This window comes from Lagopus muta, chromosome 2 (assembly GCF_023343835.1).
Source record: "Lagopus muta isolate bLagMut1 chromosome 2, bLagMut1 primary, whole genome shotgun sequence".
NCBI lineage: Eukaryota > Metazoa > Chordata > Aves > Galliformes > Phasianidae > Lagopus > Lagopus muta.
In genome coordinates this window covers 56438525-56464508 of record NC_064434.1, presented here as the reverse complement: position 1 = coordinate 56464508, position 25984 = coordinate 56438525, and the positions used below count along the sequence as shown (strand labels likewise).

The 25984-nt window shown below is 39.6% G+C and overlaps 1 protein-coding gene across 9 annotated transcripts in view; it reads left to right on the top strand.

Annotated features, from left to right (window-relative positions):
• The first annotated feature begins 846 nt into the window (after positions 1 to 846).
• Positions 847 to 25984, top strand: part of REPS1 (RALBP1 associated Eps domain containing 1) — a 71865-nt gene continuing 46727 nt past the window's right edge. For 4 of the 9 annotated variants that reach the window (XM_048936352.1, XM_048936349.1, XM_048936348.1 and 1 more), the window contains exons 1-3: positions 848 to 1218; positions 18696 to 18819; positions 21913 to 22109. In XM_048936352.1, coding sequence (XP_048792309.1) covers positions 1066 to 1218; positions 18696 to 18819; positions 21913 to 22109 — 474 coding nt within the window. In that variant the 5' untranslated portion in view covers positions 848 to 1065. Of the gene's footprint in view, positions 1219 to 4230; positions 4306 to 9257; positions 9375 to 12720; positions 12744 to 18695; positions 18820 to 21912; positions 22110 to 25984 lie in introns of those variants that run through there. The other 5 variants (XM_048936351.1, XM_048936350.1, XM_048936355.1 and 2 more) reach the window with 4 other exon arrangements.

Sequence of the window (25984 nt, the reverse complement as noted above, 5' to 3'; positions counted from 1 at the left end):
GAATGTGTTAAAGATGCTGGGCTCCTTCCAAAAGGCAAACAAGCTGGAAAGACCTTTGTTGCACCACAGTGAGACCACGCATTTACCTCGTGAACACCTGGCATCATGGAAAAGCATAAGTGAGAGACACGCAGAGCAGGAGATCTGGCTGAAGGGGTGAGTGAGCTCATCCAATTCTGGTTCTTCACCAGAGGGCGGTGATCATGGAACAGGCTGCTCAGGGCTGCAGTCACGGCCCCAAGCTGCTGGGGTTCAAGTGGTGTTTGGAGAATCCTCTCAGACATTGGGGTTGGATTTGGGGTGGTGCTGTGGGCAGCCAGCAGTTGGACTCGATGGTCCTGTGGGTTCCTTCCTTCTCACAAAGCGACTCTGTGATTCTATGGCACTGGAAAGAGCATACTGAGTAAGGCAATCACTCACGGTACAGCATATGTCGTGAAAGGTGTAACTCTTTATTATCAAGGTGTGGAGCGGACCCCCGGGCCTCGAGGCCGCACAGAAGTCTGCCTGTGGGACACCACGCTGCTCACGCTGCTCCCAAGATGCCAACATTGCTGAGCGAGAAGGGCGGTTAACCACTCGAGGCCAGGACAGCTGCGCGGGTCGCACGAGAGACCCCACCACCCGCCCCTTACGCCGCCCCACACGGGGCAGCGCCGCCGCCAGACCGAAGGGGGCGCTACCGGCGGCCCCCACATCCGGGCCTTGGGTCGCACCCCCTCCCCCCCTCCGGCTCCGAGGCCGCCGCTTCCGCCGCCGCCGCCGCTGCCCCCGCCCCGCCTGTCTCGCCGGGGCGCGCGCTCGCCAGGCGGTTGTGCGCAGGCGCGGGGGGAGGCGCGCAGGCGCGCCGCCGTGTGGGCGGCCGGGCGGGCGGTTGGTGGAGGGGACGGTGCGAGTTATCGCTCGCGCGCGGCGGTTGGTTGGGGCGCGCGGCGGCGGCGTCCACCCTCCGCCTCCCCGTCGGGCCGGGCGCGGGGCTGCCCCGCGCGTTCCCCTTCTTTCTCGCCGCCGCCGCTGGATGCGGGGCGGCGGCAGCAGCAGCGCTGCGCGGAACCGGGGCGTAAAATGGAGGGCCTGACGCTGAGCGAGGCGGAGCAGCGCTACTACTGCGACCTCTTCTCTTACTGCGACACCGAGAGCACCAAGAAGGTGGCGTCCAACGGGCGCGTCTTGGAGCTGTTCCGCGCCGCGCAGCTGCCCAACGACGTGGTGATGCAGGTAGCCGTGCCGGACCCCGGCCCGGGCACCGCCCCGCGCCTCTTACCCGCGGCGGGGAGACGGCCTCGGTCCGCCCTGCCGCTCCTCCCCGCCGCCGCGCCCGACCCGACCCGACTCTCCCGCAGCCCACGCGGGGCGCGGAGCTTTTGTCCGGGCCGGCGGCGGCCACCTGAGCCCTGGGGGTGGGATGGAGCGAGGGGAGACTGCGGCGTGCCGCGTCCTCGCGTACGGCACCGCTGCTGGGTGTGTGGGGCCTGCGGGGCGGGACGGGGCTCCTCCAGTACAGTGGCTTGTGGGGTGTTGCCGTGTTTGAGGCCGTCCGGAGAACCCTGAAAAGCATTGGGGTGTGGGAAGGGTCCTTCCTGCGGTGTGTGGATGGAGAACAAGGAGGGACTGTGGGTTTCTGCCATTGGGTGTTAGTGAGGCTGATCTGCTTCATTCAAGTCACACGGTTTTTTATGAGGGTTCGTGGCAGATACCGGCTGCGGTTAACAAAATATTTCTAATGCTGGAAAATGCGGTGTTAAGAGCGATGTAGATCCATGCTTACACTGAGTATAAGAAGAGTTTTAGCACTGCTTCTATGAGCGAGTAACATCTAAAAGCTGGTAGCAATAGGACAGTGCTACTGCCGTAGCAGTCAGCTCTGATGTGCCTCTCGCGACTGCTTGAGGAAAGTATTCCCAGTGAAACATTCTCACCAACACCTGTTTGTAGCAGTTTCCTGCTTTTGGAGTTCCCCATTCCATACTTAGAAATACTTAGATCTACTTTGAAAGAATGCTTTCGGTAGAACCATGCCCAAAAGCCGATCTATCTTCTCTGCACTTACATCCTCTTCTTTAGCTAGATGAGCAGCCCCTTCTAACAAAGCAGCAGTTACTGTAGCCAGAAATACAGTGCACGAATGCCAGCATTCAGCACTTTATTACCAGATTTCAGGAGAATATTTATGCTTAACGAGGATTACTGATTTGTTCTAGGCCCGTAAGTGCGACTGGGTTAGTTAAAAGGACTCCAGATGCCTTGAATCATGTGCTCCAGCTCAGTAGGAAAGGTGATAGTTGGCAGTGGTTGTTTTTAAATAGAAATAAAGAAGCAGGAGAGGGCTGAATTAAAAAAAACTTCTTACTGGTAAAACTAGTAATCTTTTATTTGATGACTTGTCAGACAGGACTGAATGGTTAGAGTCTGTGTGCTCAGTGTTTTGTGAATGAGCTTTGTCAAGGGCCACCCCCTGCTACTTTTTGCATGTGGCCAGCACGTTTCAGAAGACTCATCCTAGGAAAGTGAATGTTTGCAGGTTTGTTCCATTTAAAATCTCTTTTTCCGTAAAACTTGCCTGTGTTATCTGCACAGGGATTCAGACTAGTACTGGAGCTTGCTTTGTGTGAGCACTGGGTGCAAGAACTTGGAGAGACTTGGAATTTTGAATGCAAGTGGCCACAGATTAAGTCCTTATCTGTTGCAGAGGAGGTGAAGTATTTTCTTGCAAGGTAGAGCACATCTGAAGGAAAGATTAAACTACTCAGGCATCATTCCATAGTTTCTAAATAAGCAAACTAAGGAGCAGACCTAGCTTATCTCTGTAGAGATCGCAAGGAAAACCTCGCAGTTAAAAGAGCAAAGGAGATGTTAGATTGCATGAGGTATGAAACTGTAAATAATACAAGGAAAGTCAAAATGCTCTTAGCAGTGTGACTCATTTTAGACGGCTTGTGCAATCACTGTGGGTCACCTGTGAAGTACCTTGTATTTAAGGACAGACTCTAGTTGCTTAGCTGCTCTTGGTCTCACCAAAATATGCCTCTGCTCGATGCCTGCACCAAGATATTTTATTTCCAAGAGAAATTGTATTTGCTGCTCCGAAGCTATAAAGACAAAACTAAAAATTGCAAATGATAGAGCTTATGAAATAATGAAACCGTGTGATGGAGGTGGGATTTTCCTTTAACCTCACAGTACTGTGCCCTTACCTGTTCATTTGAAGCACCTGATGTTTGTGGCGGAAAGGAACTCAATTCAGTTTCTCAAATCTTATGTAATCCTGGAATGCAGTTGTAGTAGTAGTCATGTGAAATGCAAAGCAGTACAAAATTGCTGTTCTTCAAATTCACAGGCACCATGTAGTCCTGAGAAGCTACCTGAGATTTTGCTCTTCAGTCGTTTGGGTCTGTAAATAACTTCTGTATAATCCAGAATTGACTCTGTTGAAAATGAGCATGTGTGACTTAATTACATTTCTGGGCCCATAACTTGTTTTGTTCCCAAGTATACCCACCCCAAAGACAGACAGGCAGCCTTTCCTGCAAAGGGTTATGTTTATTTGAGATTTTCATGTTTTACAACATGAAAGATTAATAACCTCTTAATCATTTTCCTATCCGGCTGTGAGGGGGTTCTCTCAGCTGCCTGATGAAGGAGAAGGAATGCACACGCAGAAGACTGAAACAGTTGCATTTGATGTATATAAATCGTATACATCACAAGGCAACAAAAACTCAGAAGGAAAACCTGTACACGATACATAGTATATACCTAACAAGGGACAGCCTTAGCACTACCACAGTGACAGTAGCACAGACTGTGGTAAAACCTAAACTGCTCACGTGGGAGCACCAGCCTTCGTTCACCTTCACTTCTGCTTTTTTTTGGTGCATGTCGTTGAAATTAGCGTTAAGGTAGAAGATATGCATAAAATAGTGAACAGAATTATATGTGTTGAGATAACAAGTCCAGCTACTTCACAGCAGTTAGTATTAGGGTACTAACTGTATGCAAGTACTTAAATTGCTCTCAGGGCGTGGTTTCATTCTGCAGTTAAACTGTTCTAGTGATGCGAAGCCACTGATGGAGGTGGCTCAGTCTCCCCCCAGCCACGTGCTCCTACTTGCAGCTTCTTCCACTTGTCTGATGCTTTTGTGCTGTACTGGTTCCAGGGGCTGTGCAGTAGAAAATTTCAATTTTTTGTTGATTTTTATCTCTGTATCAGCTAACTAGGAGGCTGAATGAATGTCAGCACTGGCATAAGGAAAGAGGCATTTGCTGGAAGAAGAAAGGAGAGCCCTCCCCTTTTAGGGTGACCAGGTATTTCACTTGTCACCTCTCATAGATCTCATTGTTACTTCAATCATGGGAAATCGGAGCTGCCTAGCACTGTCATTCATTTGAACACATGATGTGCTGGTTGAGGAAGCTTGTTTAGCCAAAAGCTGGGTGGTTGGATTTTTTTGTCAAGTTATTTTTTTCATAACTCAGTTACCTGTGCGTTGGTGTTTGTATAAGCAAGTAATGAAACACAGCACAAGTGAAGCTGAGGACCTGATGCTGACACTGTATATGCATTTCACAAAGTCTGCTTTGACAAAGTTCTGGCATGGTCTTCTGGCCTGTGTTAGCATTAGGTTCCTAGAGTGCATCTTCTAGGTCAGCTTCTTAGGGAAAAAAAAACAACGTAGTAGCCTGTTGTGAGGTGCTTCCATAGTATGACCTGGAGCAGTGGGATGCACAGAAGATTTGCTTCAAACGCACTTTTTATGTCTGACCTAAAATGCTAATGTAGACATGCTGGTTAAGTCAGTTCTTGGTCCCTCTACTGCTGGTGAAGTTGTTCCATCCATCCAACGATAGCTTTTACAGGCAACAACAAAAGTTCATCACCTATGTGTGAAATTAGTATAGTAGTTGTCCTATTTGTTCAATCTGTGCAATTCTGATTTATCCGACTGATTCACCTAACTTTACTAACTATCTATCACTCTTTGAGTATGAATTCCAGGAAACTTTACAAGACAAGAATAAAATCAGCTGTGCAAATGATACTCATCTGAAATTAAGGAGTCAAAGCATGTTGCTTTACAAATACAGCAATACTGCTGTACAAATAATACACAAGAATTTGCATGCACTTTCTCTAACAGTAGTGAGTTACCATCTTAAGAGTTGACAGCGTGCGCCTTAGTTTTTTTGCTACAAATTCTTGGAAATGATAGATAAATTGTACAATTACCCTCATTTTGTTTTAATTACAGGTGTGCTCATGTTTAGCCCGTTTAAACCCTAATGTAAAGCATATTTTTGGTCTTTTGTTATGCAATTTGAAATATATTTCATTTCTAAGGAGTCTGTAGGGACAAATTAATTTTGATCCTTGTTGTGATTGATGTAGAAATGACTGCCACTGCTTGTTCTCCTCAAACTCTGTCAGAGTTTTCTGCCTTACCATCAGGGTTGTAAGAGTGCCTATCATACCTGTGATGCAGCTTCTTCTCTGGAAGGTCCAGACCCTGAGCACAGAGCCCTGTCCACTAGCTATGCTTTCTGGGCAGCGCAGGAAGTCACACAAGGTGTGGACGTATGTGGTCTTGTGGTGCCAGTGGAAGCTGAGCCAGGGCATGCTTAGGTTTACCTGAGCGGTGGAGACATGTGGAATATTAATCTAACTACGATTAATTTGCTGAATTTATCATCTTTTCTCAGCTAGTGGGCTAAGAAGTTAAAATACGTTTTGCATGCAGATCCCATACCTTCCACCATTTGTATTTGGAGTATGTTTAAAAATTCATAGCACTTCTAGCTCTCAAAAAATGTGTGCTGTGTAAAAAAAACAACAAAACAACAACAAAAAAAAGAACAAAAACAAAACAAAAAACCCACACCAACTTTCTTCTAATTATAACCTCTGCATAAACTGCAAACAAGCCCAATTTTTAAATAGCTCATTAATTATATCCAACATGTGTATTTGGTTTGTTTGTTTTACTTTAAAAGCTATAAGCTTTTTCTACATTTTAAGATAAAATTAGTTTAGAATTTGTAACAGCTGATTATTAAGGCATTTTAGTGCAGAAATGTGTAATTGTATTTAGTATTTTTCTATTTGTACTATTTTGTTAGCTTGAGCACCATAAGGCTAATGAGTAAGTAGCTCTTTATAATTACAATCGTATGTAATCTGTACACTTAAATCCATATAACACTTGTTATGTATTATAGGGATGTTTGTCTGTACTTCGTGCTGTATCCCAGTTCTCGTTTGGGAAATGAGTTTTTAGGAATCTGCTGTAAATACAAACAGCTCCTAGGTCTAAAGCTGTGAATATTCAGTTTGTGAATTGCCCACTCTTTGCTAAAATGCAAGTGCAGAGCATTTTTCTTTCATGTCAGCTGAGCAGTAAGCTAAACTTGTTTCTTGTAAAGATGAGATATTTAAACAGCCTGCTTTCTGTTAGTGCCAGAAACTGTGCTTAGTCTTTGTATCCTGTGAATTGTGCTTTGCGTTTTCTACAGAACTCTGGTACAAATGTTTTACACAAATGTTGTTACTTTCACAGAGACTGCTGGGCTGCAAATTGTTTTCTCTTCACAGTTAATTAGTTTGAGCAGTCTCATATCTCAGCAGCATTTACTCAGAGAATAATCATTGTTTTTTAAACCAAAAGCAGGAAGCTGATGGCAAAACTTTAGCGCTGTAGATAAGCTCTATTAGACTTATATTTATTTTCGGCTGATTTCTCATTGTAATTGTTTTTCAGCCTTTGAAATTGACCGGAATTCATAATTCATAGTACATAATCTCTTCGTGATTCCATATGCCAGCACAGCATTGAGAAAATTTCAAGTATCACAGCTCAGCTTTGTTTGAAAACGGTTGTGGGTTTTTTCATGTGTCATCAGAGGACAGTAGGGGACAAATCAGACTCGTTCTGACATGGCAAAATGTGTTCAGAAGTATTGGGAACTTTTGTGAGAAACGCAGCTGTCGTAGAATCAAGTTACAAGCTTGTGCTGTGAACTTGGTGTAATTCTTTTGTGTTAAACTGTTGAGCACTTCCTCCACCCCTAGAAAAGCTGCAAACATGCCTTCACCTTAGTCTAATCTTCAATAAATATTACTTTAGATATTAGGGGGCTTGAAACTAGATGATCTTAAAGGTTCCTTCCAACCCAAACCATTCTATGATAGTGTGGCAGTCTCCATGACTTTTCAATTCTGTTTGCTAGTTTTTGAAATGCTAGCTCTTGCAGACAAGTTTTGCATGTATTAGGTCATAAATATTTGCTATATTTATGACCAATTTTAAATTAGACCTCCTTAAGAATTTCTGGACCTTAAGAGAATTCAGCTCTTTGCCTACGCGAGTTCAAAGGATGTAAGCAATAGATTGCCTGTCAGACTTTATTCACTTGAGTTTGTGTAGTGATTATTGTAGGAAGATATATTTCCTATTTGCTCTTCTTCCTTCACTGTTTCCCCAGATGGAGTATTTCCCCATATTCCCCAGATGGAGTATTAAGCCAGCAGTGCTTAAACAAGCGCTAATTTACAGAATCAGTGCTCAGTGTTTGTGATGTGTGTGTTTTTCTGACTGGGGTTGTTGTCTAAATAGATCATCCTCTGCACTTGCTATAGAAAAAGTACATTACAACTGTGTATTAACTGCTTGTTTGTGTACAAAACAATGCTTTGATAGATTGAAAGGCTTGGGAAAGATGACAGCTTGACCTGAATTTTTAGAATGATTAACTTTTGAGCTCTAACATGCTTCCAAAGTATATTAACAGAGCAGTTAACAGACTCAACTTTAAAGAGTCTCTTTTTCTCCAGTAATTCTGCAAGAGGTTGACCAGCACTGGGCTGTACAAAAATTTGGCATTAATCTTGCTTCATAAATGTTGTAGGAAAGTCTCTTCTTGTGGCAGCAGTGTGTACAACAGTCTGAGATTGTTTAAGAACCTGGTGCAAGTAACTCTAAGTCCCAAGTATAGTTTATACATGCACATTTTTTTAGAATTTTGACTAGAATTTTGTTTTGACTTTGATAGACTTGAAGGCTTATAGACCTTGTTGAGAGGAGGAAAGCAGTGCAAAGTAACTGGTGAGGGCTGTTTGATCAGCTTAACTCTGAGAACAGACGTAGGTGGGAGAGCAGTATAAAGCAGTAGCTACAGGAGCTTCTTGTGAACTTGTATGGAAGCGTTCAGGAATAACAAGGCAGATCTGACTGGTCCTTTTTGGCCATGCCATGGTGTGATGACTAATTCTGAGATTAGGGAATGCCTTAATTTTCACTGTATGTTAGTAAACAGCCAGTAGCTCATATTCATTCTTTGGAGCTTTTCTGTCTTATGTTCTGGTGTAGTGATGAAAATTGACTTTTGGTGAAAATACTAAAATGCAGGAAGTAAGAAAATGAATTAGCAAGGAATATCAATCAATTGTGTAGAAGGTCTGAAAGGAGTCAAAATGTGCTTGGTGTTCTGTTCAATATTTAGCAATGAAGAAGGAATTTGCAGGAAAAATCCCCAGTGTAGCATGGCAGGAACATCCAAAGTTAGGATATTCACGTGACCTCCCCTGAAGAAACTTGCACGATTTGTTATTATAGTAATAATTTGAAGTGCTAAATATGTTATTGCTTTAAAATACCTCTTTGATACAAATCTGAACTTAGATGCCATCTCAGTAATTGCATGGCTACCATGGCTGTTACCATTTGTTCTGGAAAATGCAGTCACTTGAGTACGATGGGATCATCCTGGGAGTCTGAAATTGTCTCAGGCTGATTCAGTCATTGAGAGTTGGCGCTGAAGTGTTTCCTCCTCCTGTTGCTTGAATTCTTTATGACACCATCATGGCAAGGAGACGTGCTTTGTTTTGAAGGGAATTCTTAGTAGTCTGATATATTCACATATCTTTCTGATCTGCAGAGGATTAATTTAGACAGATGTACTTTGTGGATTTGCAACTACTTTTGATGTGACATTCTTTTCAATTGCCTCATTTCTACCTTTTCCACGCCTCTAAAATGCAAAGCGTTGCAACTTTCTTGAGGCTACAGCCTTGCAAGAAGTTTAGAGGCACATGAACAAATCATTGCCACCAGCCACATGCTTCCTTGTAGTTGCTGAAGTATTCATTGGCTGAACAGTAGAAGGATTCAGTTTAATGAAACAATAACAGTCACTTTTTGCAGGCTTACTGAGCGGAGTAATCATACTGTGTGATCAGATACATGAGAACAAGCTAATGCTCAGGAGTGGGGAACTGTGCAACTGAGAGCTGAGGAAGGAGGAGTAACATAACAATGGTGTGACTGAGCAAAGAGCTATTTAGGTTAAGCAGTAATGTAAAATTGCATAGGAAGAGGAGACAGGTATGTGGTATATCCCCTCTTAAAAGAACCTCTCTTTCTGCATCTCTAGGTCTTCAGGCTGTCTTTTGCTGCTTCCAATTCTTCTCCTTCCCAGTCTTCTTTGCTGCCTTTTACTTATCTTTCACATGGGCATCTACCAGAAAAACAGCAGTTAGAGAGCTTCTTGATGTGAGCAGAGAGCAACTTTACCTTGAGTTATTCCAGCTAGTATTTTGTACAGTTTAGTTAGAAGGACAGTAGTTGCTTTCTGAATGTTCGTCTGGCTATCTGGACTTTATTTTCCTTTGTTGGTGCTATTAAGTATGTCATTTTTTAATTTTATCCCACTTTTGAAGATATTTGGCAATAATTTGCTTAAGAGTTAGGGTCTGGTGGGGAAAGTCTGTGGCTCTAGATCAGTAATCTTTGGAGAAAGGGCCTATCCAAATCACTATCATGATCTTGTAGGCAGTTCAAATACATGCAGGATACATCTGCCTCATCTTTTTGATAACCATACGCCTTATGTTCATCTGTGTGTATAGATGATGATTAGCAGCCTTTACAATGAATAATCAAAGCAATAAGGAAACTGTGGAGGTTTGTATGAGAGGCTAATAGTGAGGAGATTTTTGTGTATGCCTGCTACAGCTTTTACAGGAGCTGTTAGCAGGACCAAAAGCTTTGACTGGAAATGGAAAAATTGAAGCTACTGCATTAGGAAGTATCATCCATGAATGAGTCTTTAACACACCATTGACATATGTGCTGCCAGGAGCAACAGGAGATGTTGCAGACCACTTCTGGAATGGGTTGAGGTCAGGAATGTCTCCTGAATATATTTTTTGTTTGGAAAAAGCTGCCCTGTGCTGCTTTCTTCCTGAACTTGGGGGTCAGATGTGTCAGGCCACAATGGTTTGGGTATGTAGATTTGCCTTGTCAGTTCAATTGGCAGGATGTACTACCCACTGCAGACTTATAAAGTTCTCTTGCTACCTTACTGATGAGTTGTTTCAAGTGAAGAGCTTCCTGCTTTAGAGGCCCTTTTTATCTAATGGTGTGGATTACTCCTTAGGATAAACTTTAATCTGTTTCAGGTATTTTTTGAGTTGAGCTATGAGCAGTGCTGGTTGTGCCTCAGGGAATGCAGATTTAAGGAAGGGGAAAAACTGCTGGGCAGCAGCAGCTGGGAGAGGAGTGAGAAAATGTGAGGAAGTGGCCATGAAGCCTCTAATGTCAGCACGGAAGGAGGGCAGGAAGTGCTCCAGGCATGGAGCAGAAGTTCCCTACAGTCCAGGAGAGGCCCATGCAGAAGAAAGCTATTCCTGTGCAGCCTACAGGCACTGTGTAGAGCATATCTCCACATGCAGCCATGGAGGAGCCTAAGGTGGAGCAGGAAGTCTAGGGGAGCTGCTGCCCATGAAGGACACTCCTGAAAGGTGGGCCCTGTGTATGGAGCTGTGTTGGAGCATTGCTCGAGAGCTGCAGTCTGTGGGAAACTCAGCTGGGATTCATTTGGGATATCATCCCATGGGAGGGGACACCATGTACTTTGAGGACCATGAAGAAGAAATGAAGCATTATGGACTGACCGTGGCCCCCATTCGTTTTTCCCTTGCACTGTTTGGGATGAGGACGCATAAGAGGGTGCATGGGGCGTAAGGTGTTAAGTTTTAGTTCTCACTGTCCTTGTCTGTTATCAATAGACAACAAGTTAGGTTAATCTTTCTTACCCTGAGTCTGTTTGTACCACTGATGGTAATTGGTGAGTGATCTCCCTGTCCTTGCCTCAACTGGTGAGCTTTTTTTCATCATATTTTTTCCTCCTGATTTTTTTTTTTTTTTTTTTTTTTTTTTTGGAGAGAGTGAGTGTGAGAAATGTTGTGATACTGAGCTATTTCACAGTGATAGTGTATTATATATTTATGAAAATTAGATTTTATATGTAATATCTGTGGGGAAAAAATACTGCTTTTGAAGTAAAAGATCTAAAATATAACTAGCTCAAAAAAAATAGGTGGAAATATTGTGAATTCATTTTTTTTAATTGTAGCATTCAGTGCATTCAGTTATTAAAAGAAGCATTTATTTTGTGCATGTGTCGTAGCAGCTTTTTATATGTTTTTGCTGCTTTTCTATTAACAGAATGAAAGCTTGACTCCAAATTTGCCAACCCTTACTGTGGGCTGACTGAGAGAATGGACACCTCCGTAAAATAAATTCTAAAATACCAGAGCAGAATCATTTATCTGAGAGTTGAAAATAATGGGTCATCTTTTTTTGAACAACTAATTAACTTATTTATTTCTGAGGTGATTAATTCTGAAATGCTTGATTTGTGTGTGTGTTTGAACCTGAAATGACCTGTGTAATAGAGGAGCTTAACTCTTGAGTATGTACAGATTGTTATACTTGGAGGTATCGATTAGGTTTTTTCCCAGTGATATTTTAGCAGTGGATACATGCAGTGTGGGAAAACCAAGGGTGGGTAAGTATATGCTCTGTATATACGGGCAGTGGGAGACTCTTAATGGTTTGTTCCCAAGAGTATGTGTCCTCTTGTAAGTACTTCAGTGCTATAGGTTTTATTTGTTTAAAGACTTGTATTCTGAAGCCAGATTTGTGGCTTTGTCTGAGATCAGTCTTTCTGAATAGTCAGTAAGACTTAAAAACACATCAGTGTCCCAAATATGTAGCATGTGTTTGCATATTTTTAGTAGTAAATACATTCAACTATTTGGTACTATATATCTGAAGTACCTAGCAAGGTAACTATGTATTAAATCTAGGTAATATTAACCTTGCTGTTCAGCATATGAAAGTTTTCTACTTCACACTTAACTGGATTAAATATAGCTGCTCTCTATCCTTCATAAATGCATTCTGCAAATAAACTTGGGGTGGCTTTAAGACTGTTAAAATATTTGCCATACATTGCCAGTAGTGGTGAAACATAAAATCCTGAGCAACACTTGGGCCATTTCTTTTAGTGGCGCTTTGTTTGTCCTGTCTCCATTTTTATTTCTTCCCGAGTGCCTCCACGTGCCAAGGTCTGTGGAGCCCTGCAGGGAACTAGGTCAGAGACTTGTCTTGGTTAAAAATAACCCATCGGAAGAAGGTTCTTTGTCAGTTCTGTCTTGTTGCTATTATACAGTGCCATAAACAACTGTCGCATCTCAGAAGCTACCTGTCAAGTGAGATTTTTCTGCAGAAAACTGCGAAATTCTTGATTAAAAACTGATCAATATTTCTTTGGCTAGCAGTGGTAGGTAAGAGAGTAGTTACAGAACTGTCAGCCTGGAGGACAGTGGTCTGCAGTTAGTGAAATAGATCCACTTCAATGGAGTGGCAGAAATTGATCTACGAACAGATGGCTACTGAACAATGAAGGTAAAGAATTGTGAGGAAAGATATATTCAATTAAGAAAAAAAACGTGATGGAGATTTTCATGGGTTTTCTATATATAGTGATGGTAATATTTTTCTGCTGGAATATACATTCCTGAGAAATATTTTTTCAACTGCCTGTATACCAAATTACATTGCCCTGTAAAGTTGCGGGTAATTTCTATTGTAGCTGAGAAGAGTGGATTCCTGACTTCAGAAGAGCACCTTTGTATGAAGCACATTTTAGTACCCAGTATGAATCTGTTTTGCAGTAAACTTACATTAGACACCATATGTCATTTTCTGCTTAACATTTATCTGCAAAGAGCTTTAGGATTCTTATCAATGAATGACTGCAAATGGGATGCAAAAGTAATGTTATTGACATCATGTTTTTTATCTTAAACTGTGAATGAAAGTTAGTCTCTAGTCGTAGTTACATTTCATTAAATTACCTGAAAACAGAATACAGGTTATTCTTTCTACTTCTCCTCAATTTTTTTAATCTGAAATAGACCCTTGGTTTCTTTTTCAGTGTATTGCTTGTTTTTCATTAAAATATTATGGTCAGTATGCACAGTGAAACTGGAAAATTGTGTAAAAAGTACTGAAGCAAAAGTGTGTTCACATGGTCTGCTTTAACTTCAGTTTTCAAACTTACGAGAAAACTTGTTTTGCAACTCTGGGCATGGTTCGTATGATATAATTCCTGATCCTTGCTTTATTTAAACACAGGAAAAAACTTTCTGCAAGGGTAATTGAACAAGGGAGAAGGTGGACTCTGTAGAGTCTCCTTGTATATCCTTGGATGTACTCAGAACCCAACTGTACGCGCCCTAAGCAAAACGCTGTAGCTTTGAGCCAAGGTGATTGGTCTGGGTGATCTCCAGAGGCTGTCTCCAAGCTCAGCTATTCTGTGGTTCTAGGCAAGGCTTCTTTGTGCATATAATTAAAATAAATAAATAAATAAATAAATAAAGCTCAATAATTGGACAACTAGAATACCTCAAATTAAGAATGTGCTTAAAATTGAGACCAAAATGTGTATTGGGATCCCAGTTCTGCTTCTTAATATCAGTGTGTGATTTATGTATACAAATACACATACGTAAATAATAACTTTGTATATTTTTAGTGGATAGTAAACTTGAGTTAACATCCTAGTTTAGTTGATGTGATACAGAAGCTCAGCAATGAGCTCGTTCACTCCCTCTCCATCCACTGTTTGTGTTGTCACTGCCAATCATGAAAAGTTGCCTCAGTCTTGTTCCTTATAACTTTCTTTTGTGGGATGATTAGTACTTCAGTAGCTCTGTCCAAGCAGCTGAAAGATGTTTTTAAATCTTTACTGCGTAGGTGGCGTGTATCTTCCTTTATTCCTTACCATTGAAGAAGTTATAAATGGTTGTGCTTTTATATACATAATGTTTGCAGATTGTGGGCTTGATTTGCCTTGCAAAAGAGCCTAGGGGCAAGGGAGTGTGATAATCTTGAAGACTTTTTTGAGAAAGCTTGTCTGACTTGTGAAAAGTACATTTTAACACATTTGATAGAAATGTGATTTGTTCCGCTTCACTTGGGATTTTAAAACTTTTAGGTTTTTTCTTTTTTTTTTCTTTTTTTTTTCTTTTTTTTTTTTTTTTAACAAACATCTCCAGGTCCAAGGACCTCTTATTTTATATCTGTAGAAGTTCTAGAAGATAAGAGCTTGGAAAGGGGTTCTTTGTCAACCTACCATTTCCTATGTATGTCTGATCTGTGCCAACTCCTAATGCTACTGATGTTGGTGTTATTTCTTTGTAGTACGGAAAAGGACTGTGTGTGCAATTTTATAATTAAAAAATCCCAAACTGTTTTTTGTGTCAACAGTTTCTGGATCTTTAGAAAGTTGTCACCACTAATTTGCTTAATTGCAACAGTGCCATGTCAGGATCTTCCTGCCTAAGGAGGTGAAAACAATAATAGAGCATTTTGTCTTGAAGATGACTTTGCATTCCTTGGAGTGTTTTAGGAAAATCCTTATTCTCTATAGTCTTCAGGGGTCTTAAGCAGATCTTTGCATTTAATGATTTTACTCAACCATCAGTCAGGTGTCTGATTGGGTTACAGTCTTTTTGAAAGGAAGGTCTCCTTTGACTTTCTTTGAGAGGATTTGACGGCTCCTTCTTCAGCAGCGTGAGGGCATTCCATTTTTCTGTATCCTCAGTGTTTTTCAGTTTTCATGATATTTAAATGTATTCTCCTACACTTCTCTCCTTTGAGTTCATGCTTGTCTTTCCTCTCTAATACTTACTGCCATTGTAGCTTAATGATTAATCCAGTCTTCAGCTGAAGTGTTTTTCTTCAACCTGGCAATACTGACCCGCTCCAAAAACAACTGTTTCTAGTCCAGCACTGACTTTGAATTGCCAAAAACCAATGCTACCCAATGATTGCATAGGCTCCAAATACCTGTGTCACTGCTTCTTGTCATAAAAAGCTTTTCCAGATTCTGCTCAGTTATTCATCTGTAAATGTTAGATCCCAGGATCAACGAGCTTTTTTTAGGTATAGTCAAGTACATGGGTAATCATCAGTCTTCCAAAATATGCTTTAAAAAAAAAAAAAAAAAGAAAACAATAATTTATTATTGTACTAGTTTTGTTTGTGCTATCTCTTACTGAAACTCTGCTGCCAGTTATTTAAACGTAGTGTTTTTTCAGCCTTTTGCTAAGTATAGGCAATTTCCATAATTAATTCCTCAAAGTTTTTATTCTTTGAGCTCTCACCTGTCAGTTTACTGTAATTTGTTTCCATAGGGAATTTCTGGTAGTCTAATGTGTACTGACACTAATATACCATATTGAAATATAAACTATTTTCTTTTGATTAATGAACCTTAAAAAAAATCTGTTGACTTCTGTCCAGACATCACACTGCAAGAATGCCATATTAGGAAAACACAAATAACATAGGTGTTGTAGGACAGTGTGTGAAGCAGATGTACCCATGTTAATTAATGCTGCTAGCTTCTGTCCAGAAGGATTTATAAGCTCTATGCAGAGCAATAGACCTCCTGATCCTCCAGGAACTGCTTTGGGACTGAGTCTTTGTCAACTTCCCAATCCTTTCTGCGACAGGCTTCACAATGACTTTCATGAGGTCCGAGAATCCTGCTGCATGGTAAGGAAATACCCAAGAAACCTTTTGTTGGGCCATTTGCAACTCTGCTTTAGTTAATAAACCTGTGCTTGATTGCACAATGATTGAAGTCTTTTCTGTTTCAGCAGTGGTGCAGCATACAGTCTAACTCCTCATGGACCTCATGGTTCATTTTCTGCTATGTGAAAATGTTGACTGTTTCTCAGTTGTGGTTTCCCAACAAAAAGTAACTGTGAGGTCATCTGTCCTTCAGAACTGTTTCTCATGAGAGCAGGGAGTTCTGGACAAATTTCTTTAAGCCTAGTGAGTTCATTCCAGTAGTTAGGAAACTGAGAAGATGCATCAAGAGACTAGATGTGCTAAATTGAAAATGTGACTGCTGAGATGTGAAGGGTGAGGGGGGAGTTAGTGCCACTTGATGCAGGTGATGCTGAGATTCTCAGTGCCTTCTCTGAATTATCATTACAGTCAACTTCTTATAAGCTTTTGGTCCTGGGAATGGTTTCAAAAGAAGAAACTTGTAGTAGTGTAAGAAGATGGATGTCTCAAAAAATATCATAGTATAGGAGTTGGGAGAGACCTTTGGAGATCATCTAGTCCAACCTCTCTGCTAAAGCAGGTTCCCTAGAGTAGCTTGGTTACATATCAAGTTCGTAGGACCAGATGATTCCAAAAATACTGTGAGAGCAAGCGAATGTCATTGCAAGCCTGCTTTATCTTTGAACTGTTGTAAAGATTAGAGGGCCTTGGTGACTGAAAAAAGATGGGTTGCAGCCATCTTCAGGAGGAGCAAGGGTTCAGGGAACTTCATTCTGATCGGCTACACTTTAGTCCCTGGGAAAATTATGGAACAAGTTCACTTGGAAGCCATTTCTCAGGACAGGAAGACAAAAGTAGTGACTGGGATTGGCAAGTGCGGATTCACCAAGGATACTTGTCAAGCAAATGGCCTCCTGTGATGGAAAGACCATAGAACTGGGTGAGGGGAGAAGAGCACTAATGTCATTTGCCTTGACTTCAGCAAGCCTTTCATGATGGTGTCCAACAGGATCATTGTATCTCGTTTGAATCATTACAGTCTAGATGAGACTGCTTTATGTGTTAAAGAGTTGGGATTATTGAACTTAGTCAGATTTGGGATGTGTCATCTTGCCAGCGACTTTCAGAAGCAGGAATGTACCCATATCAAATTTGCAGGCCCCTGAGGTTGGGGGAGTGCAGTCAGCATGTTTGAATACGTGGCTGCCATTGGGAGGGACCAACATCTGTATAATTTCATAACAAAAGGTATAGGATTGCCTCTGCATTACATAGCACAAAGGAAAGAAAGGAATGGGATAACTTCACTTTTGTGCTGTATTTCTTAAATTAAATAGAACATATGGTGTCATTATTTGAAGAACCTGAAGTTCTGCATTCTCTGTCTGTCCTGGTGTACATGCATTTTGGAAGGAACCTTTAAAGGCCCATGAGACCAACTCTCCTACAATGAGGAGGGATATCTTCATCTAGATGAGGCTTCTCAGAGCCCTGTCCAGCCTGACTCTGAGTATCACCACTGGCATCAGGTCTCCCTAGAGCCTTCTCTTCTCCAAGCTAAATGGCTCCAGCTCTCAGCTTGTCCTTGTAGAGATGTTCCACACCAGGATCATTTTTGTGGCCCTCGTCTGCATGCGCTTCAATAGGGCTTTCTCTCTCTTGTTCTGAGAATTCCACATCTGGATGCAGTACCTCTGGTGAAGTCTCTCCAGCACGGAGCAGAGAGACAGGATTACCTTCCTTAACCTGCTGGCCATGCCTCTTGATGCAGCCTAGAATATGGTTGAATTTCTGGACTGTGACGGCGCATTGCTGGCTCACATCCAACCTGCCATCCACCAGTACCTCTAAGTCACTTTCAGTGGGGCTGTGCTCTACCTTCTTGTCTACCAGCTTACTGGGATAGTGGGGGATGTGGCCTGGGTGCCCTTGTTCTTTTGTTTTTTTTGTTTTTTGTTTTTTAATCTCATGAGGTTCTCCTGGACCCACAACTGGGGCCTGTCTAGGTCTCTCTGAATGGAAAATACTGTGAATGGTGGTAAATACTCCTTTGTGTTCTGAATGAATGCTTTATAGGTTAACCTTAAAAGTTAGAAATTGAGCTATTTCAAACATATCAGAATAGGATAGAAGATAGCATTTGAAATTATGAACATTCGTTCACTTTTTATAAATTCTAATAGTTATGGAAATTTTCAGGCAAAAATAAGGGGCAGGACCATTTCTCCGATATGATCAGTAATGTGCTTTTCAATTTTGTATGGTGATTACTTGAAAACCCTTATTTAGTTTCTGAATTATATCTAGCAATCAGCATAATTCTAAAAATGTTGAACATTCTTAAAAGTAGATTTTCTTTTTCTGTAGCAGTTGCTTAAGAAACAAAGACAGTATAGCTGCTAATAGTTAGTGGTGAAGTAGGATTCTTATGGGCTTTCTAGTTGTGTGGTTTTTTTTGGAATTTTCTTTTTTCTGAAGACCCTTGGCAGCTAGCATGTTCTCTTTTCCATCAAATGTGTAGAACCTCTAAAAAGAGGTGAAAGAAAAGGAAAAAAAGAAAATTTGAAGGAAACTTCAGTTTTAGATTTGGAACTTTTGCTGGCTGTGAAGAATATCATATGCTTTAAGTCTTGCCATCTACTATATAGGGGTTTCATATTAAGTTGTTACAGTCATTTAATGCAAGATCTACTGCTTCTGAATATATGAAATTGCCTCTTTAAAGCAATTTGTATTTTTAAGTTTCCTCACAGAATTAACTGTGTTTCATTGCAGATTATGGAGCTCTGTGGTGCAACAAGACTTGGCTATTTTGGAAGAAGTCAATTTTATATTGCTTTGAAACTAGTTGCTGTGGCTCAGTCAGGTCTCCCTCTAAGAGTGGAAAGCTTAAATACAGGTAAAGCAAAGGAGAGGGAGTGGGTTGGTTTCGAGTTGTGCTTTGCTTACGGATTCTGGGAGAGCAATCTTGTAAATTAATGTGGTTTGTCTTTCTGTACACATTGATAATCTAAAAATACCAGTTGTGGAAAGACTGAAGCAATCTGTTCTTAAGCAGTAAATGTAAGATGACGTACCTTACCTCCTGTTCATTGAGGTAAGTACTGTTATCATAGGCCAAGTGGACAAATTCTACTGACTATTGTGTGGAGTACAAGTTGATTCTGCAGACAATCGTGTGATAACTTGTACGCTGTACCCACTGAATAAAGTATTAATTGGAGCAATGAAAATTTGAAGGAGAAGGGGAATGTAGCATTTGCATGCTTTTGTACTTGCTGAGTTTTTAGAACCTTGATAGTAACAAATGCAAACTTTTCCAAGAATATAGATTAAGCCAAGTAAGTAAGGAGAATACAGTAAAAACAATCTAATAGCTTTCTCAAATACTTCAGTCCTATGAAGAAGTAAAGAATCATCGCATGCTTTAGAGTTATGTTTGTTATAGGCTTCTACAAACAGTTTATACTACTTCTGTGTTTCTGTAGCTTTTTGGAAAAGTGCATGGTTTTATTCAACACTTTGCTGGCATTGAAGTTCCTTTCTGCTCATAAATCACCATACTTATAAGCTGTTTCACTAGTTCTTGAGCTGAATGTTCCGAAGTTCTAAAACTTTGGCAAATTGTAGCAGAATGCCCTAGAATCAGTGAGTTGGAAAAAGGACCTTCAATTCCTAATATCTGATAAAACTAACTTGATAAACAATGGTGGGATTTCTCATCAAACGCCCATGAAAGAAGGCAAATACTACGATCTCCGTATGTAACTTATTTCCATGCTTTTGTGTACTCGATTTATTTTAATGTAAGGTAGCTTAACTGAGTTTATTAATACAAAAAAAAAAAAAAAAAAAAATCTTGGGTTATATCAGAGGAAACTTGAAGGAAGGCATCAAAATGAAGTACAAAACTAATTCCAAAAAATAAAAATTGGAATTTGTGATGGAATACGTTTCTTTGATTTATTGCAGAGCTAGAAATACTTGTCATGTTTTCTAGACTTCTAGGAGTAATTTTCTGTAGCTCGTTCCAAACCTACTAAATACAACAAGTATAATCGACAGAACATTTATTTTTACCCTAGCTGTTTTTAGCTTTGGTTGTCTGTTGCCTTGGTTGCAGTGATTCTAGTCTTCTCTATGAAGTCCCTGCCCCTAGAGTAGTTCGAGAAATTTTGCTGCAGCTACTAAATAGCTAAAATATAGCAGGCTGAAAGATTCATAATGATTCTGAGCTTGGGTTATCTTCCTTTGAGAATTATGGTTCAGTAGCCTGGTCAGCAGGGCTCTATCCACAGTCCATCTGCAGGAAGGCTTGAAGAGGAATTGTTAGAGCCATCCTTTATGCTCTTTTTCTCTTCGAAGTGAAATATTTAAAGATTTTACTTCAAGATGACTTTTTATTTCTGTAAACTATGCATATTTCTTATGCAGTGGTTGTCTTTTTCACTATTCTATGTTTTCTCTTCCCTTCCTTTTCCTTTTGCTCTTTGGTTTCCCGCGTTCCTCTTCAGCAGGCAGGAGGCTGGTTTTATGTGAATTACTGAGTGCAGACTACAGACAAATTTGGGGTTCTAAGTCCATTTAATGTAATTATTATCCAGTTGATTTTCAATTAACCAAGTGCTTTTATGATTACACAGATGTAGTTTACTAAAAATACTGGCTTTAATTATTATATTACAAGCTTCTAAATCTGGCTGTTTGGTTTGTTTGTTATTTTTGCTGTCCCAGCAAATTTTCCTTCCAGTAAGCTAAAAATTGAGACGTTAATGAGCAGTGTCTGTTCAGAAGTAATGTTTGTTTTCTAAGTATAAAATGCTGGTTTTGGTGGAAGAAAATGTTAATAAAGATATGGGCCTGAGAAATGCAGAGAACTTTTATAAATTTTTCTAATTTAATATCATATTTCCATTAATAACTACTGTAGCATTTGTAATTCAAGGATTTCTGAATTATAACAAATGTTATGTTAGAATGTGATTTTCTGCTGTTACGGGGAAAAATCAGAAGAGAAGTAAAAAATGGCATTTTTTTTTTCAGTTGCCATGTAAAAGTTTAGTAGTACAGTAAGAACGAGTTTGTATTATCTAATCTTGTTTTTAAAGATGACAATGCTGTGTTTTCTGTTCCTGATGAGCTTTGGATGTTATTTTGTGAGATAGTGCTAGATACCTCATGCCAAAACCTTATGTTGAAGCAACCAGTAGACTCAAAATAGAATTCCCTTGTATCAGAAATTCTAGTGTTCTATGTCATCTTCATACAGCAATCCATGGGAGGAATTGAACTTCACCCGTACTCTAAATTGCTTTTCCAACACAGCAAATATGAGTAATCTGTGTGGCAAATTCAGTTTATTTTGGTTCACAGTGGGCTATTGAGAAATCTGGTTGGGATTCAGAAAAATGGTACAGGTCTTGGAGTGAGAGAGGGAACACTTCTATAGTTGTAAACCATAAAGCTAAGGACTTTTTGCTTTGTTTTTTTTTCTTTTGGTAGGAAATTTTTGTAGAAGATTAGGTGTTCTTTTAAAAAAAATAAATTGATAGTGGAATATTCCCAGTTGTTTTCCATTAAAACAACTAGTTCAGCTTCTCACATAGAAAGGTGTGCACACACATGTTCAAGCAATATTTGCCATCTTTTTAATAAGGCTAAATTGTACTGTCTACTATAAATGCAGCTGTGACAACAGCTAGATTGGATGATTGCTCCTGCATTTTGTGCAGACTTATAGTGATAAGTGTTAAGTTTATAGAGCTATGTGAAGTCCTGTATCAGAACTTGGGTAGCAGAAACACGAAGTATGATGCAGAAAAGGCACTTGCTGTTTTCTGACTAGAAGGGGTTGGTGGTAACAACAGTCTTGATGTCTAAGTAATCGAGGCACGCGTGAAATTTCAACTACAAAAAAAAGTGCATGTTTTATTTTTAAAATTCATACTTGTATACAGTAAATGGTCTGCTCTCTTTTTCTTTTTTTAAACAGTGAAGGATCTCCCTCTTCCCAGATTTGTTGTGTCAAAAAATGAACAAGAATCAAGACACACAGCCTTGTATTCTTCAGATGCTGATAATTCAGCTTCTTATTCAGGTGTGATTCCTCCTCCACCTGGCAGGATACAAGTCAAAAAAGGCTCTGTGAGCCATGATGCAGTTCAGCAACGTACATCAAGTGATCAACAGGTAAATAAACTTTAGAGATTTAATGGGACTCTTAACCACTAATCTGCTGCATAGGTATCAGTCTGATAGTGTTTCTTAACTCTGTTACTTTTAATGTAGTTTCTTTAAAAAAAATAATTGAAAACATACTGTGTGTGTATAAATAGTGCATACACATCTGTAATATTTGCGTGTAGGAGATTTTTTTGAATGTGTTCTTATATGTTTGAAATATTGGTGGTAATTGAGACAGGAAAAAAAAAGAAGAAATATGTAGGATATGATAACTATCATTTTGTAATCATTACAATACTATTGCCTAATTTATCAGAGTTCACATCAGCTTCCTGGTCTTCACAACAGTGTTACTGAGTGCCATGGAAGACTGGATGTCTAGTCTTTCAATACACTGTCATACCTTTAAACCTGAAATACTTCATTTAGAAAAACCTCACAATGACTTTTCTCTGCCTTACGTGCCATTGTTTAGGATTTTGATTGTTAATTAGAGAAGGTGAGAGCCGGAAATAGCAGTTGCACAGAAGTTTTTGTGTAGTTTTCCATTGTATTGTAATGATGAGAAAACTGTTTTCCTTTTGCTCACTAGTTCTCTCATGCTCAGCTACTTCATCTTCAGGATATCTGAATAAAAGAAAACTGTACAGGCTTGCGGCTTTGTGCTTCCTCACAATTCTTTGTTATTTAGTCTTTATGTTCGCTTTCCATGGAGAAATTTTTTTGTGAAAGTCCTTTTTACCAAAGCAAGAACACTATATTTGAATACTGTGTTTTGCTGGGAGTTTGTATCTGTGTGTAGCTGTTGAATGCCCTGTTTTTTTTTTTTTTTTCCACTATGGTATGCTCTTTCCTGGGCTGATTTTGTTGAGAATCAAGGAACTTTGAAATGTTTCTTATATTCATTAGGAGTCAAAGAATTCACTCATAAACATTTGTTAATCTCTTTGGAGTAGTCCAGGCTAACCCAATTGAAAACCAAAACATAAATTGGCAGAGGCCATCCGTAATCAGTGGTGGTCACTTCCTGACCTTCCTGGTCAGTTCCAGACTGGAAGTGGAGACAGTAATGAAATGAGCTCTTACAGTAGATCTGATAGCTTGTTTTTGTTTGGCTTTAGGGAGGTGTGTTTGAAATACAGTCCTAGAGAGGTCTACGATTCGTTTTTTCTGACGATGGGATTTTAGGTTGATTTGATACTTGTATGCTTGTATCCATTTTTGAATTCTAGTGAATGGCTGAAATTTAATACAGGAATCTGTCCTGGTGTGACTTCAAAGCAACAAAGTCTAGTGTTTGGGATCTCAAGTTCTGACAGAAGAAGCCACATATTCACAAAGGCATATAAGGATCCAAATTTCAGTTTGCTGACTTGGCTTTTTTAAGCACCCTGGTATCTCTGTGCACGGTATTACCAAAATAAAGAAGCCCTGTGTACAAGTGCTTTGAGAGATCTATACCAGAAAATAGTCTCTTGAACTAAATGTAGCTCAATACATCGTTGAATCCAACAGTTTTAAGTTGTATTCATGGTTCAGAACATCAGGGAAGTACTGTCAGATTTTGTACCCAGTTATAAAACTACATCTTCTGTTGTTGGTTCTTACATTTCTGACTGTATAACAAATCTGTTCAAGCTGCCTCATCTTGGTCTAACATTTATTTTTGGGACATTATGTTAGAGTGATGCAGAGGATTTGAATCCCCTTAGACTGAGAATGGGATTGATACCCCCCAAGGTTTCTCACTTAACCATGTAAATAGTAATTGTTTGAGTGTTTGTTTGTTGGTGTGTTTTTTTTTTTGTTTTTGTTTTTTACCCGTAATTGAATAATAAATAACTAGAGGGCATTTTTTTTTTCCTAGAAATTGCTGATCAAGTTGTCTTTACCTGGAGATAATGCTTAGATTTGTTCTATGTAGAAGGAGGTCCAGACAATGTTACATGCCATCTTTTTCAAGATCAAAGCTACTGAAGGTTGAGAAACAAATTATAGCACATCATTTTCCTAGAGGTCACTTTTCTTTCTGGAGGAATTAAAGTGTCTTGAGATTATATCCTTCACTTATAGAACTTGTCACTTCGTTGTTAGATAGTTTAGTAATGACTCTGAAATTTTGATTTTTTTCTTAAACTATATACTGGCTTTGGCAATATACCCATCACTTTGAAGTGCTTTGATTTCATGAAGTACTCTTGACTAAAATATTTAAGTGAAATCGTGTACTGTCTTGGCCCTGATCTTTAAAGGATGGTTACATTCATGTGCCATTTTCTATGTTGTGAAATGTCACACAGATTAATATTTCATAATTACAGGTAGCTTTTGTAAAAGAATTTCACTTAGGGTGTTGTGTGCTGAAATATAGAAAACTTTTTCTTTATTGATACATTAGTTTGACAGTGTTATTATTATCAATGCATTGTTTGGAGCTTTACTCAGATACAGCAAGGTATCAGGAAATTGAAATCAAGTTCTGTTTCCAGACAGGAGCTAGAAATGAGGTTTCTTTTACAGTAAGTACAGGGCAAATGCAGGAACATTGTTTTTTTTCTGTTGCTATTTCTGTGGTGAGTTTTTTAGTTTATGATGGTGTTATGTAAATGGAGCACTAGTCAGAAGTTTCTATCTTCTCTGATATTGGTGGTATGCATAATAGATGACAGAAGTCACACTCAGCTGCCATGGAATGTATTGAACTGATTCTAAGAGCAAAGCAACTAATGAAAGAGACCTTTACTATCTAAATGGTGTGTTGACTGCACGCCTTACTGGACATAAAACACTGGGAGGAAATAGGTTTTTCTACTGGTGTCATGTCTTGTTGCCAAATAGACAATAAGCAGATCAAAACTGCTGTCACTGTGACATCTGCATGAGCAGTTTTGTTCACGTGGTTGTGTTAGTCGTGGACTGTATACATAGTTTTGTACGTGGGTAATGGCAGCTATACTACTAAACTTTTAAATTAGGCCAACCTTGAGAAACTGGCTTCTGCCGAGTTCTTGTGCATTTTTATTTTTTTTTTTTTAAAACCTCCTAGTAACCTTTAGGACCTTTTGATGCTTTTTTGAACATTTTTAAAGGAGTAATAAATGTTCTGAAAGCCATCTCATACAAAATAATCCCTAATCAAAATGTTGCTGCTTCTTCCTTCTTCTAAAACTAATTTACCTATGACTAACAGCTCTCAGTGTCAGTCTGTTAGATGCTACCTTTGCATGCTTTGCATTTTGTTGTTAAAATCAAAGCAGATAATTTTTTAGTGTCTTTGAATGTGATCCAGATAGTGAGCCAGCTACCACTTTAGGATACTTTTACTTGGTTTGCAGCCTTTTTCAGGATAGGGACAGGAACTAGATTGAATTGGTAATGGCTCTACCAGCTAAAAACTATGTACGTAGCAAATGCTGTAAGGTGAAACATTGCTGTGTCCAGATTAAAATAAAATGTAAAGCTGAAGGTACGTATCTTTCTTATATGTGCATTAAACATAACACTTAAAAAGCCAGATTGTGTTGAACTATTGCTGTATCAGTGCAGCTCAAAATTGGTACACGTGGATATTGGATCACTTCAACATTTGTAACTACATGGGAAGTTGTGGGATATTTTTCTAAGGTTTGCCAATAAAGCATTTCTCTTAGATTTTGTTTAGTAGATTTAACAGGTAATTCCAGATAAAAATAGATGATATTAAATAAATTGCTTAGGAGCATAAAGCTGAAAAAAACCTCTTTTGTCACTGAGTCTGAGTTGTTATTTTGCAACTTGGATTTATGTATTAGTATTCCAATCGTTGGAATTCTCTCTTATGGCACCACACTGAAATATATTGAAGTTCAGGTCAAATGTTGAGCAATTCCTTGTCTAGAAAA